At 43.2% G+C, this 15,286-nt stretch overlaps 1 protein-coding gene across 1 annotated transcript; it reads right to left on the reverse strand.

The window, feature by feature from the left end:
• Positions 1 to 999: 999 nt before the first annotated feature.
• Positions 1,000 to 5,872, reverse strand: SLC25A2 (solute carrier family 25 member 2). Its single transcript, XM_063604352.1, has 2 exons — positions 4,022 to 5,872; positions 1,000 to 3,857 (listed from the first exon to the last, which is right to left on the reverse strand). The coding sequence occupies exon 2, from the start codon at positions 2,762 to 2,764 to the stop codon at positions 1,859 to 1,861; it is 906 nt and encodes a 301-aa protein (XP_063460422.1). The 5' UTR covers positions 2,765 to 3,857; positions 4,022 to 5,872; the 3' UTR covers positions 1,000 to 1,858.
• Positions 5,873 to 15,286: the final 9,414 nt, after the last annotated feature.

The raw sequence follows: 15,286 nt of genomic DNA on the forward strand, positions 1-15,286 counted from the left end.
TGTCCCTAACATGACTCATTGTGGAGCAAAAGCACTAAGTTCTGTCTAGTTCTATCTGAGAGTAGATGACTTTTACCCACAAGTATTATTAGCAAACAGGGAACAAAAGCTTCGCTTAGCTTTGTCACTTTCTGTTCCCCAGGAAGGTTTCTGGCTGATGGAGGCAGAGAGGACAGTAAGTGACCCAAAATGAATCAACAACCTCTAAATGGGCCGACAGAACACCCTTGAGTCCTACCCAGGCCAGGACCCAGAGACTGGAAGCTAAGAACTGTTATCAGCCACATGGGTCTTCATCAAAGCATAGGTGTACAGCTCCTTCCTGGAACTAAAGCCCAGCTCCTTTGAGGGGGAGAACGGAAGCTGGCGCAGGAAGGCTGTGTGGATTCCCCAAGGCCTGATGATACTCTAGACCATCCCTAACCATATAGGCAGAGTGCAGAATATAATCCCGCTTTGAAAATGGATAACACTATATTAAGGGTATTGTTTCTTGGGAAAATCCACAATGCTTACTCTGAAACTTTTAACTCAAGAATGTCAAAGTCACACTGGTATGCAGGTACCTTCTCCTCTTAAAAATACAGATGAGGCCAGGCGCAGCGGCTCACACCTGTAATCCCAGAACTTTGGGAGGCCTAGGCGGGTGGATCACCTGAGGTTAGGAGTTCATGACGAGCCTGGCCAACATGGCAAAGCCCCATCTCTACTAAAAACACAAAAGTTAGCCGGGCGTGGTGGCGTGCACCTGTAGTCCCAGCTACTTGGGAGGCTGAGGTAGAAGAATCACTTGAACCCGGGAGGCAGAGGTTGCAGTGAGCCAAGATCGTGCCACTGCACTCCAGCCTGGGCAACAAGAGTGAGACTGCATCTCAAAAAAAAAAAAAAGTATATATATATGTATACTTTTTCTCATATATATATATACTTTTTCTCATATATATATATACTTTTTCTCATATATATATATATATATATATATATATATATGAGAGAGAGAGAGGAGTATTTTGGTATCAAGCACCACATGAACATGTTTCAAAACTTGAACCGCCTAATGTAGTGCACATGTTAAGCAGACTTTAAAAGAGATCCTGGCCGGGTGCGGTGTCTCATGCCTATAATCCCATCACTTTGGGAGGCCGAGCTGGGTGGATCACCTGAGGTCAGGAGTTCGAGACCAGCCTGGCTAACATGGTGAAACCCCATCCCTACTAAAAATACAAAAATTAGCTGGGCGTGGTGGCGGGCACCTGTAATCCCAGCAACTCGGGAGGCTGAGGCAGGAGAATCGCTTGAACCAGGCAGGCAGAGGTTGCAGTGAGCCAAGATCATGCCACAGCACTCCAGCCTGGGCGGCAGAGTGAGACTCTGTCTCCAAAAAAAAAGAAAAAAAGAGAGAGTGATCCTGAGTAATCATTCATACCTATCTTCACAAAATATGGTCAATTCTGGGTTTGGGGGGCTGATATTTGAGATTATATATAGAACTAAATTCTTTCACTCACGACATAGAATCATCCAAACTGCATGTACACACAAATGGATTTATGCAAAGGCCCTGACAGAACGATATTTAGTTTTTCAGATTAGGTACATAGGGCCAACCAGCCCACCCTGTACATTCCAGCAAGTGCAAGAGCAGCAACTTTCCTATTTCAATACAATTATGGGCAGAAATTATATGATGTAAAGTAGAGGCCCTTCCATAAAGTTAAGATTTAGGGTAGAAGAAGGGAAGATAAAACCAAAATTCCCATGAAGTCAAAATTAGACAGTGGTCTTGTACTCTGTTGAACCCTGTGATGAACTGTAGTCCTCAAACTCATGGACTCGGATCCAGGTTCACCAAGACACTTCAGTATGCTTCCAACTGGTTCATCATCATCTTCCTGCTGTATTCGTAGGCCACAAACAGTGCCCCATTGGCAGGGATTGCTCGAATCATAGTAGCTTTCAGTCCAGAATATAAGGCTACTATTCCTTCATTTCTCACAACACTTAAGAGGGTACCAATAAATCCTGCCTGTTTCCCATACATGGAAAGAACTTGAATTCTGGATTTAATACAATCCACTGGGAACACGACAAGCCACAGGCAAATTCCAGCAACTCCACCACTTAACATCAAATGGACAGGGCCTAGTTCATCTTTTGATCTCCCTGACGCAAAAAACGATCGGCTCAGTTCATAGCCACCAAAGAAAAAGAAGTAACCCGGTACTTCTTGAAGTAGAGTACTCGAGAGTCCATGGTAGAAGCCCAAGGGGCCATCCTTTTTAAGGATACCCTTCACGACAGACCAAATTGTATTATGGCTTTTTGCTATCTTCCCTGACATCTCCATTTCATACATGGTCTGTAGCCGGCACTTCACAAGCTCAGTGGGGCAGAGAGCCAGTGCAGCAAATGCAGAGGCGAAGGACCCCGCGGCTGCAGTCTGGAGATCACTCAGCTTTGCCTGCTTGTCCATTCCAGCCACTTTCCTGACAAACTGCTGGCAGAACCCGTAGCACATGAAGAGGACCGAGTTTTCGGCGACGTAGGCCATAAGTGCCGGGCCGGTGCCCTTGTAGAAGCCCCGGAGACCCACTTGGGCGTATGTCTTCAGGAAGCAGTCGGTGAGGCCCTTGTACAGGTCAGGGAACGTCTGCATCTTCACTTTTATTGTGTCGAAGGGCTGCCCAGTCAGTACACACGCTGTCCCCCCTGCGGCCCCCGCTGTGAGGTCGATGGCGGCTTGGATGCCAGGACCGGACTTCATGTTCGCTCACTCGTCTGAGGGTCCCAGTGGAAGGCGACTAACTCCCCAGAGCGTGAGACCGGCTTTTCACGTCCAGCCGCAGCGAGCGCGGGGATTGGGGTTGGGGGTTGTGGGGTGGCTCTGCCGCCTGTTCTGGGCTCTCACCCCAGTGCGGGGGAAGCCGCTCAACCCCACGCTCCGCCGCGGGCCGCCCCCTCCCCGCGCACTAAAATAACCCCCAGCTGCCGGCCCCGCGCGCGGCTCACTAGCGTTCCTGCGGCTCCTGGCGCACTGGCCGGGCCCCCAGCCGCCTCCAGCCTGGAGCCGCCATCCCTGCACCCGCAGGCGGGGGACGCGGACCGAATAAATACTTTTAGTGTACTGCGACTGGGCGCGGTGGCTCACTCCTGTATCCCAGCACTTTGGGAGGCCGAGGCGGGAGGATCGCTTGAGCCCAGGAGATCGAGACCAGCCTGGGCAATATGGCAAGACTCCATATCTACAAAAACGAAAAAATACCCGGGCGCGATGGCGCGCACCTGTGGTCCCAGCAATTCAGGAGAATGAAGCGAGGATCGCTTGAACCCGGGAGGTCGATGCTGCAGTGAGCTATGATCGCACACTGCACTCCAGGGTGGGCGAAAGGGTGAGGCTCTGTCTCAAAACAAAACCAAAACCAAGAAAACATGTAAAGCTTTTCGATAAATTCTTGCAATTATGGCCGGGAACTCTAGACGCCGCAGTTCAACTGGCGGCAAAAGAAATGCTGTCCTAATCAGTCAGCCCTGCTTCTTTTCTTTTCTTTTTCTTTTTTTTTTTTTTTTTTTTTGAGTTAGGGTCTCACTCGGCCGCCTAAGCTGGAGTTCAGTGGCGCGATCCTGGCTCACTGCAGCCCCAATCTCCTGGCCTCAGGCGATCCTCTCACCTCAGCCTCCTGAGTAGCTGAGATTAGAGGGACTACAGGCGCAAGCCACCACATCTGGCTAAATTTTGTATTGTACAGACGGGGTTTCGCCATGTTGCCCAGGCTAGTCTCGAACTCCTGAACTCAAGCAATCCACCCACTGGCCTCCCAAAGTGTTGGGGCTTACAAGCATGAACCACCACACCCGGCCTATCCCACGCTTCTTACCATGCAAAAAACAAAAACAAACAACCTGAAAAGAAGATGCCCTCACTTGAATAGAGCCTGAATTCAGAGGGTCAATCTACAAGAAAACTGCTTTAAAGTAGATAAGACAGGCCAGGTGTGGTGGCTCATGCCTGTAATCCCAACACTTGGAGAGGCTGCAGAGGGAGGCTCATTTGAGCCTAGGAGTTCAAGGCTAGCTTGGGCAGCAAAATGAGACACCCCTTACCCCCTACAAAAAATAAAGTAGAGAAGACAAACTGTCAGAGGCGCTGGAACCACAGCAACTCCATCTTGACTAGGGACTGAGTAAAATAAGGCCGAGACCTACTGGACTGCATTCCCAGGAAGACAGGCATTCTAAGTCACAGGATGAGATAGGAGGCCGGCACAAGATACAGGTCACAAAGACCTTGCTGATAAAACAGGTTTCAGTAAAGAAGCCAGCCGAATCCCACCAGAATCAAGATGGCATAATAAGTGACCTCTGGTCGTCCTTACTGCTCATTATACGCCAATTATAATGCATTAGCATGCTAAAAGACATGCCCACCAGCGCCGTGACCACTTACAGATGCCATGGCAACAATAAGAAGTGACCCTATATGGTCTAAAAAGGGGGAGGAATCCTCAGTTCCGGTAACTTTGGACCCCTTTCCCAGAAACCTCATGAATAATCCACCCCTTGTTTAGCTTACATTCAATAAAAAACTGTAAGTATCCTTAGTCAAGCCGCCCAGGCCGCTGCTGTGCCTATGGAGTAGCCACTCTTTTGCTTCTTTACTTCTCTAATAAACTTGCTTTCATTTGACTCTATGAACTTGCCCCAAATTATTTCTTGCATGAGATCCAAGAACAATCTCTTGGGTCTGGATCGGGACCCCTGTCCGGTAACGAAACGATCTGAGGGTTGCTACATGAGAGACAGTGACTGCTTTTGATCAGAAAACCCTCAGCGATCTGCCCATGCTCCTCACTTTCCTGGGGGGCAAGGAGGGGAGTAAGGCACTGTGGGAATCCTTAGCCCTGGAGATGTGCTACTGCTTTCCTGCAGAGCTGGAGAAATGCTATCACATGGCAACATCCCCAAGGATCTGGGCTTGCAGCCCTGGGAACTGGTGGAACGTGGAGTCCTTATCATTTCTGAAGATAGAACACGGCACTATAAAATCAACTTGGAAAATAGATAGTATTTATATACTGCATTGCTAAGAAACTTGATAGAAAAGAGCTGGGTGGCTCAGCACTATGCTTTCTAAGTTTTGAGATTCTCTTTGAGGACCCACACAGCCTCATGCAGAAGTAGAAATTTGTCGTTTGTACACTGTTGGTGGGAATGTAAAATGGTCAACCCCTATGGAAAGCAGTATGGAGATTTCTCAAAGAACTAAAAATAGAACACCCATTCAACCCAGCAATCCCACTATTAGGTATCTACCCAAAGGAAAAGAAATCATTTTATCAAAAAGACACCTGTGCTGGGGACAGTGACTTACACCTGTAATCCCAGAATTTTGGGAGCCCAAGCCAGGTAGATCGCTTGAGCCCAGGAGCTCCAGACCAGCCTGGACAACATGGCAAAATGCCATCTCTACAAAAAAATACAAAAAGTAGCCATGCATGGTGGCATGCCCCTGTAGTGGCAGCTACACAGGAGGCGGAGATGGGAGGATTGATTGAGCTGAGTTGGAGGCTGCAGTGAGTTATGATCCAGCCTGGGTGGCAAAACAAGACCCTGTCTCCAAAAAAAAAACCAGAAAACATCTACACTCATATGTTTATGGAAGCACTATTCACAACAGGAAAGTCACAGAATCAATGTAAGTGTTCATCAATAGTTGATTGGATAAAGAAAATGTGGTATATGTATACCACGGAATACTATGCAGCCATAAAAAAGAATGAAATTATGTCCTTCACAACATGGATGGAGCTGGGGGCTGTTATTCTAGGTGAAATATCTTAGAACCAGAAAATCAAATACTGCATGTTCTCACTTATGTAAGTGGGAGCTAAACAATGGGTACACAAAGACATAAAGATGGGAATAACAGACACTGGGGAATCCAAAAGTGGGGAGGGTGGGAGGGATTGAGGGTTGAAAACCTACCTGTTGGGTACTACATTCACTATGTGGGTGACGGGTTCACTAGAAGCCCAAACCTCAGCATTACACAACATACCCATGTAACACACCTGCACATGTACTCCTTGAATCTAAAATGAAATTCAATTTAAAAAGAAGTAGAAGTTCGGGATACAAATGACATGTCTAGCTTTCAAGGCAAGATGTTTTTTGGACATTAGTGAGGATACCACTGTCAGGACACACTTTTTCCTCCCAGATATTTATAATCCCAGCATTGGAATGAATTCTCTCCAGGCTTACATTCCAAGCCGTAGTCGGCCATGGGTAGTAAAAACAAAATCTGGGGGGAAGAAAGTATGCTGAAAGCATTCTCTTTCACTTAGAAAACTTTCCTTGTCTAATTATCCTTGGCTGTCAATTAGAAGTGAGGTACTTCAGAACAAAGGTCTCTGAGAAAATTAAAAAAAAAATTTTTATTGAGGTACTAAAAAGCAAATTGTGCATGGATAATTTGTCACCAGGTAGTCTTCACTGTAGTAAATAGTAATCTGGGCTTTTCTTTGGGAAATGCCCAAATGTCAGCAGTTGCAGTTCTTTTCTCTGGTACCACATAGTTTCCTCAGAGAATGCTCTACGAGCCTTGACTCTGTGTGTGCAGGGTGTGGTGGGGGAGAGGTAGGTTATAAACCTAGATACTGATTTAAAGAGAACAAGAGAGGGGAAGAGGGGTGACACACCTGGAGTAAATATATAGACTTTCACATAATTTTTTCCTTATTTGACACTGTGCCTACTTTCTCTGAGTTTGGGCCTTCTTTGGTTCAATTTATCCAGAAAATAAAATTTCCATCTTCTGTGGGATGGAAAGAGTTATCTGGCTTCATAAAGTGGTATAGAGATCCTGGACACCCAACAACTCTGAACACAGACTTTAATGAATCTCACATCTCTAACCCTACACCTTCCCACCTTCCCTGGAATCTTCTGCTTGCAAAAATTTTGCATCTTACAAGGCTCTATCAAGTGGGTTTGTCTCTCTTTGGTATAACTACTTGCAGACATTTAGCATGTAACTTTTTCTGATCTATGAATTCATTTATCATTTCTCTGTTTTGGCCTTCAGATAATGGGTTGACATCTCTCATCCACTGTTGTCTCATTTCCTATTCTCTTTGTCCTTAGAAGTTAACATCTTTTAAAAATTCTTTCTGTTGTTTTATTTAGCAGCCTCTTAGGTAAAGCAGAAAGGATGAGAACAATCTGCAATTTGAAAATAGAAAACTTCATTAGGATTTTTAAATCCTTCATGTCATATTTGAGGAATTTTTTTCTATGTTTTGATTTCACTTTCAGGAAAGGGAAGGGGGGAAAAGGGTTTTGTTTTGGTTTGTCTTGCTCTGCTGCCCAGGCCAGAATGCAGTGGCACAATCATGGCTCACTGTAACCTCAACCTCTCAGGCTGAAGCAATCCTTCCACTTTAGCCTCCCATGTAGCTGGGCCAGAGGTGTGCACCATCACACCCAGCTAATTTTTAAATTTTTTGTAGAGACAGAATCTCACTATGTTGCCCAGGCTGGTCTCAAATTCCTGGGCTTAAGTGATCCTCCCATCTCAGCCTCCCAAAGTGCTGGGATTACAGGAATAAGGCACTGCGCTCAGCCCAGAAATTATTTAAATAATAACATATTATGTAGATTTTGCAAGGTCACCTAATATAAATTAGAAATTTGCCTTCGAAGCCTCCTGTAGTCTAAAAATAAACATTGAATGGCAAATGAAACAGATATTTGGAAATGGTTTAGCCATTAGATGTAGACCTTAAGACAAAGGGAGCCCATTATATGTGTAATAAATATAAGCAAGTCCAAGGCATTCCAAGTCTAGTGACATGGCATATAGTCTGCATTACTATTTCATTATGGAGAGAGCCTAAAACATATAATTAAGGTTATTTACTGTAAAGGTGTTATCTGAGTGAGATTTAAAAAATATTTTATATATTTTATCTTTCATTGCAAATAAATGGATTAAGTTCTACATTGCTATTTTATCTTCTTTTGCTGTATGAACAGCCATGCTAGGCTATTTTTGCCTCCATAAAAAGCATTTCACTGCATTCCAGCCTGGGTGACAGAGCAAGACAAAACAAAACCTTTTTTCCCCCCTTCCCTTTTCTGAGAATGACATCAAAATATATGGATCCCACTGGGCTACAGTTCATGATGGACACATATTGCCAGTCTTTAAGCACTGTTTCTGTGAGTGGAAAAATGCACTCAAGATGTTTTGTGTCTGGTCACACCACAACAATCAACACAGCAGACTTCTGTGACCAAATGGGTCGGGGTTTCTCCCCACACACCAAGCAAGCAATCAGTTCTACAGCAGACACCAGCTGGGTGTTTTCCAATCCAATTCCAACACTATCTACCGGGAGAAAGCATCAGATCCCACAGGGTAAGTGCTCAGTATCCAAGACTGCACCCCACCCCACTCCTACCTCAGACACTAGTCGTTAAGTCCGGGGCTCCAGAACTTCTAACAGACCAGCTTCATGTTGAGGTTGCTATGGCCCCTCTTTGGGTTTAATTCACTAGAGCTGCTCACAGGACTCAGGGAAACACGTTTACTGGTTTACTATAAAAAATATTACAAAAGGATACAGATGAAATGATGCATAAGGTGAGACATAGGGAAAGAAGCACAGAAATTCCATGCCTTCCCCAGGGCTCCATCCTCCAAGAACCTCCATGTGTTTAGCTATCAGATAGCTTGCTGAACCCAGGGTTTTTATGGAAGCTTCACTACACAGGACTGGTTGATTGAATCATTTGCCAGTGGTGATCAGCTTAACCTTCAGCCCCTCTCCCCTTCTCTAGAGGTTGATCCTAATCCTGCCTTGGTCTTTCTGGCCACCAGACCCCATCCTAAGGCTACCTAGGGACTGCCAGCCTTCAAGTCAATCATTAGCATAGAAAAAAACATCACTTTGGAGTTTCTAAGGATTTTAGCAGCTGTATACCAGGAAATGAGTCAAAGACCAAATACATATTTCACAATATCACACTTTTCTTCACTTTGTCTCTCGGATCAAGAACACACAGAAATAACAATTGCTCCCAACTGATACCAACACCCAATATTATATCTTTTTTTTTCTAAACACTTGTACCAGGGGACCAATATTAGATCTTGAATTTAAGAGTTGAAGGCTCTCCATGTACTAATTCCATCTACTCTTCTAATGAACTCTGCTTATTTTTTCAAATGACATTTATGTACAAGCATTACTTATGTACAATAAATCACTCCCAAAACTTAGTGGCATTAAAAAGCAATAAACATTTGTTATATCCCATAGTTTCTGTGTGTCCAAAATTCCAGAGTGGTTTCTCTCCATGTACAGACCTGATTTCTTTTTTTTTTTATACTTTAAGTTCTAGGGTACATGTGCACAATGTGCAGGTTTGTTACATATGTATGGATGTGCCATGTTGGTGTGCTGCACCCATTAACTCATCATTTACATTAGGTATATCTCCTAATGCTATCCCTCCCTCCTCCCCCAACCCCACAACAGGCCCTGGTGTGTGATGTTCCCCTTCCTGTGTCCAAGTGTTCTCACTGTTCAGTTCCCACTTATGAGAGAATATGTGGTGTTTGGTTTTTTGTCCTCGTGATAGTTTGCTGAGAATGATGGTTTCCAGCTTCATTCATGTCCCTACAAAGGACATGAACTCATCCTTTCTTATGGCTGCATAGTATTCCATGGTGTATATGTGTGCCACATTTTCTTAATCCAGTCTATCATTGATGGGTTGGTTCCAAGTCTTTGCTATTGTGAATAGTGCTGCAATAAACATATGTGTGCATGTGTCTTTACAGCAGCATGATTTATAATCCTTTGGGTATATACCCAGTAATGGGATGGCTGGGTCAAATGGTATTTCTAGTTCTAGATCCCTGAGGAATCGCCACACTGACTTCCACAAGGGTTGAACTAGTTTAGAGTCCCACCAACAGTGTAAAAGTGTTCCTATTTCTCCAAATCCTCTCCAGCACCTGTTGCTTCCTGACTTTTTAATGATCGCCATTCTAACTGGTGTGAGATGGTATCTCATTGTGGTTTTGATTTGCATTTCTCTGATGGCCAGTGATGATGAGTATTTTTTCATGTGTCTGTTGGCTGCATAAATGTCTTCTTTTGAGAAGTGTGTACAGACCTGATTTCAAAGCCACTCTCACACTTTATATTTTTATGGCAGCACCTCACTTCTAGGTAGGTAGCAAAAATTTGTACTGGTTATCTGCTGCTGCATCAGAAATTACTCCAAAATGAAGTGAAATAAATGAGCTACAAACATTTATATGTCATATAGTTTCTGTGGATCAGGAATTTAGGAGCAGCTTAGCTGGGTATTTCTCACTTAGGGGTCTCTCATGAGGTTTCTGTCAAGATGTCAGTTACAGTTTCAGTCATCTGAAGCCTTGACCAGGGGCTGGAAAATCTGATTCAAAGATGGATCACTCACATGACTGGCAAGTTCTGCTGGCTGTTCACAAGAAGGCCTCAGTTTGTCACCACTTGGACCTCTCTAAAGAGTGTCCCCACAATATTGTGGCGGATTTCCCTTGGCGTGAGCGATCCAAGAGAGAGGAAGCAAAAGTCACATGTCTTTATGACCTTGCCTTGCAAGTCACAAATCATTATTTCTGCAATAGCTTATCATTTACTCAGGACATTCCCATTCAATGTAGGAGGGGACTATACAAGATTAATACCAGGAGGTAAGAATCAATGGGAGCCATCTTGGAGGCTAGCTATCACAGTACCTGTGAGAAAAAAAAAAAAATCTAAGAAAAGATTGTAGAGAGAATGTGGGAGATAATTTCCATGGAAGGGTCACTCTCAGGCTTCAGGTGAATAGGAAGGGTGGGCATTGAGTTCAGGACATGTAGGAAATGGAAGTAAATCCAGGAAATGTAGCTCTTGCCTAGAAAAGAATATCCCAGTGATAAGGATACCCATGAAAAATTACTTTTTCTGCTTAGGAGTATGTTTTATTTATAAGAAAAAATGTTAGGATTGTATAAAAATATATCATAAATATTGATAGGGGACATGAGAGTTTTGATGGGGCCAAGTGAATAAATTCATGAAGAGTAGAGCAGGAAATAAGCAAGAAAGGAGAAATGTTTTACTGGGTAAGTGCTCCTTTCTTGCTTATTTCTTGCTCTCCTCTTGATGCGTTTATTGTCTGGTACTGACTTGGAATGCGTGCACTTGGAAAGTCAATACTGGACTATAATTGTTTTATTTTCAATTTTCTCTCATGTTAGTACAGTACCTTACTTTGTATTCTGAATTTAGCTGCTCATTTATGAAGGAGAGAAAAGAGAGACATCTAACCTTTTCCCTTTTGCTCTTCTATAAGGAGATACAATATAGAAACTGCATATGGCAACAGAAAGAACAGGATTTTTAAAAATGAATATGCTACATTAACCATATGCCTGCTATTAATGGGAGTCAATGCACTAGCTACTATAAGAAAAAGAAACTGAAGCATAGATGTTAGAGAAATTTGAGGAATTAGAAGTACTAGAAAATGGCTGAACTGTGACACTGCCCCTGCAGTGGGCTTATTCTGGTGAGCTTCTTTTTTTTTTTCCCGAGACAGGGTCTCGCTCTGTTGCCCAGGCTGGAGTGCAATGGCCAGATCTTGGCTCACTGCAACCTCTGCCTCCCAGGTTTAAGCTATTCTTCCGCCTCAGCCTCCTGAGTAGCTGAGATTACAGGCACCCACCAAGATGCCCAGCTAATTTTTTGTATTTTTAGTAGAGACAGGGTTTCACCATGTTGGCCAGGCTGGTCTTAAACTCCTGGCCTCAAGTGATCTGCCTGCCTCGGCCTCCCAAAGTGCTGGGATTACAGGAGTGAGCCACTGCGCCCAGCCCTGCTGAGCATTCTTCATAAAATGTACCTGAAATGAGACAAGTCTTTCTTATGAGTAACAACCAAGGACTTCAGAATAGTGCTCTCTCAGGACATTGTCTCTTAAGGTAGAACACATTTCATGTGAAGCTTACAGAATGGGGTCATATGTTTCAATAGCAACAGTAATTAGAAAGAGATACATGATGAGAAAAGCCAAGGCCTTATACATTTTGAAAAACTGTACAAAACCCATGCTGATATTGAAAATACCTGCAGATGTTGAAAAACCAGATAGTGAAATTCTAGTTATGAGTGACAATTCATGGGTATTCTTTTGTTTTTTGATTTTTTTGTTCTTGTTGTTGTTTTTTATTGAGATGGAGTCTCGCTCCATCACCCAGGCTGGAGCGCGGTGGCACGATCTCGGCTCACTGCAATATCCACCTCCCAGGTTCAAGCAATTCTCCTGTCTCAGCCTCCTAAGTAGCTGGGACTACAGGTGCTTGCCATCACAGCCGGCTAATTTTTGTATTTTTAGTAGAGGTGGGGTTTCACCTTGTTGGTCAGGCTGGTCTTGAACTCCTGACCTCAGGCGATCCATCTGTCTTGGCCTCCCAAATTGCTGGGATTACAGGCGTAAGCCACCATGCCCAGCCGGGTGTTCTTTTACAAGTAGAAAGACATCTACTAAAATTAGTGTAAGACTATTGCCTGACATGAGTTTCCAGTTAAGGGGTACCTGAAACTTCAACATGAGAATATGTTGTCTGCAAACTAGAATTTGAAAAGCAATGCTTATTTTTCCCTAGATATTAAAATTAGAACAAAAATAGACACCACCATGTAGCTGATCTTACAGAATGATTTAGAAAAGAAAGAGGAAGTCTTTCATCATCTCATTAGACCACCAGAGGTGAAACAGTGAGAGGAACCCACATACCCATAACTAAAGATAAATGTAAATGACAGTGTCCCAGTATGCCCCAGTTCCATTAAACAAAGTTATTTGGAGGAAAATATCACATTGGAAACCATACTCCATAACACCAAGGCCAGGGATCAGTACAAGAACATTAATACCTTCAATGAATTGTCAGGCATAATAACACAAGTAACAGAGGCAGATTCCCTGAGGTCAGGTTCTATGAAATACATTTGACCATACAGTTGGACTTGGAGAAAACAGAGCCAAGCATATACAGTAACATTGCCCAAGATAATAGGCAATCTTAAGCAATTAAAACCATTTCCCTGATTCCAACTAACCAAAATGATGCTGCTTCTGTTTTTAAGCACATATCCTCCAGAACACATATATTAGAAAATAGTAGCAAAGAACCTTCCAACTTTTTAATGAAGACCACTGCACTTGACATAGCACCTGACATGATGAAACATCTAAATCACATGCTTCTTAAGAATTAGATTGAATGGCCAGATAGGGTTACCAGAGAAAATAAGGGTTGAGTTGGGCCTTCAGTGACAAAAAGCTATCCATAAGAATATCTGGTGACTATTCCAAGAAAAGAGAACTGTAAGTGCTAAACTGTAGGAGGAAAGAGCTGAGTAAATTTGTTTATGCTGCAGATAAATTTGAAGCAAACCGTTTCTGCTGTAACCTAATTTATAAGCTTTCATTTAGAATTTTTTTTCCCATCTGAATTTGGTTGAAACTGATCTCTAAAATTTCTTAAATTTGAAAACAATTACATTTAGAATAGTTGTTTCCCTATAAACACTTTTTCTAACATTTCAGTCACTCTTTAATTATTTAGTATCTGTTATGGTCCATACCTTAATGGGTTGTAATAGTGGTAAATTTACTTCTGTTGTTTACTTACTATGTTCCAGGCATTGTTCTAAATAAGTCATTTATATGATTCAGCAGCCAGCAGCCAACAGCCCAATAACCCTATGAGGTAGGTAGTATTATTGCCTCCACTTTGGAGATGAGAAAATTGAGGTAAACAGATTGCTACCTGTGCAAGGTCACACAACTAATAGGTAACTGAGCTAGGATACGAACCGTGCATGACATGTCTTGATGTTAAGATTTTGATCTTTCTACTATTCTTCAGTAAGTTTACAGTCACTAATGTAGCAAAATATCTCAGTAAATTTAAAGCCAAGCAGGAGATACGAACAAAGGTAATTTACACTTTAGTTATAACAGATACTCATCCCAGTAGACCGTGCAGTGCATGAGTTTATAGACACTAAATGCTTTGTTCATCACTGCATATCCAGTAGCTTGTAGTTTGGTGCACGCGCGCGCACACACACACACACACACACACAAAATGTTTGTCAAATAAATGAGAGAGGGAAGAACAAAGTGCAAAGCCATAATAGGGTTGCTTAACCTAGAGGGAGAAAAGGGTCAGGAAAGCCTTGCTGAAGTCACTTAGGTTGAGACCTGAGGGTTAAGTAGGACTCAGACAAAGGGTAAAGTCATCTAGGTGGAGTGAACAGCTTGTTAAAAGGATCTATGGCCCAGGAGTGGGAGAATGAGTAAGCTCCTTGAAAAAAATGTAAGTTCAGAGTGGACTGACCATATACTGAATGCGGAGCTGAGGCTGAAAAGGTAAATGGAGCACTCATAATCTTGTGCATCTTTTTGAGAAATACAAACCTAGCCCTGAGAGCAATGAGATGTCACTGAAGGGTTTTCAGCATGGTAGTAACACAATCAAATATGTCTCAGAAAAATCAGTTTGGTGGCAGTGAAAACTAAATTGGATGGTAAAGAAGCTATTGCCATTTGATAGATAATAATAATGGCTTGAAATAGGACAGTGGCTGTAAGGATGAAGTAGAGTGAGTGAAGAACTTCTTAAGTAAAATCAAAAGTAGCAAGGGAAAGGGAGAAATGTAAAGTTATGGCTCTAGTGTCCAGCTTCCACAGTTGGGATGTGTGGTGGTGCCATTTATTTTTACTGGAACCCAGAAGGAAAAGCAAATTTTCGAGGAAGAGGAAAAGTTCCATTTTGAACCTGTATTTTTTTTTTTGAGATGGAGTTTTGTTCTGTTGCCCAGGCTGGAGCACAGTAGCATGATCTCGGCTCACTGCAACATCCGCCTCCCAGGTTCAAGCTATTCTCCTGCCTCACCCTCCCAAGTAGCTGGGATTACAGGTGCCCACCACCATGCCCAGCTAATTTGTTTTGTATTTTTAATAGAGATGGGTTTTGCCATGTTGGCCAGGCTGGTCTTGAACTCCTGACCTCAGGTGATCCACCTGCCTCAGCCTCCCAAGGTGTTGAGATATAGGCATGAGCCACTGCACCCGGCCATTTTGAACATTTACACTTGAGTTGCCTGAGAGATACTTTCAAGTATGTTTCTAGTACACATCTGGCTAAACTAAACCTGAAGCACAGAAGAAT

The sequence above is a fragment of the Pan paniscus genome, chromosome 4 (genome assembly GCF_029289425.2).
Source record: "Pan paniscus chromosome 4, NHGRI_mPanPan1-v2.0_pri, whole genome shotgun sequence".
NCBI classification, from domain to species: domain Eukaryota; kingdom Metazoa; phylum Chordata; class Mammalia; order Primates; family Hominidae; genus Pan; species Pan paniscus.

Bases quoted from the DNA above. Each gene is read 5' to 3' on its own strand.
- SLC25A2 (XM_063604352.1), bottom strand. From the start codon at position 2,764: ATGAAGTCCGGTCCTGGCATCCAAGCCGCCATCGACCTCACAGCGGGG.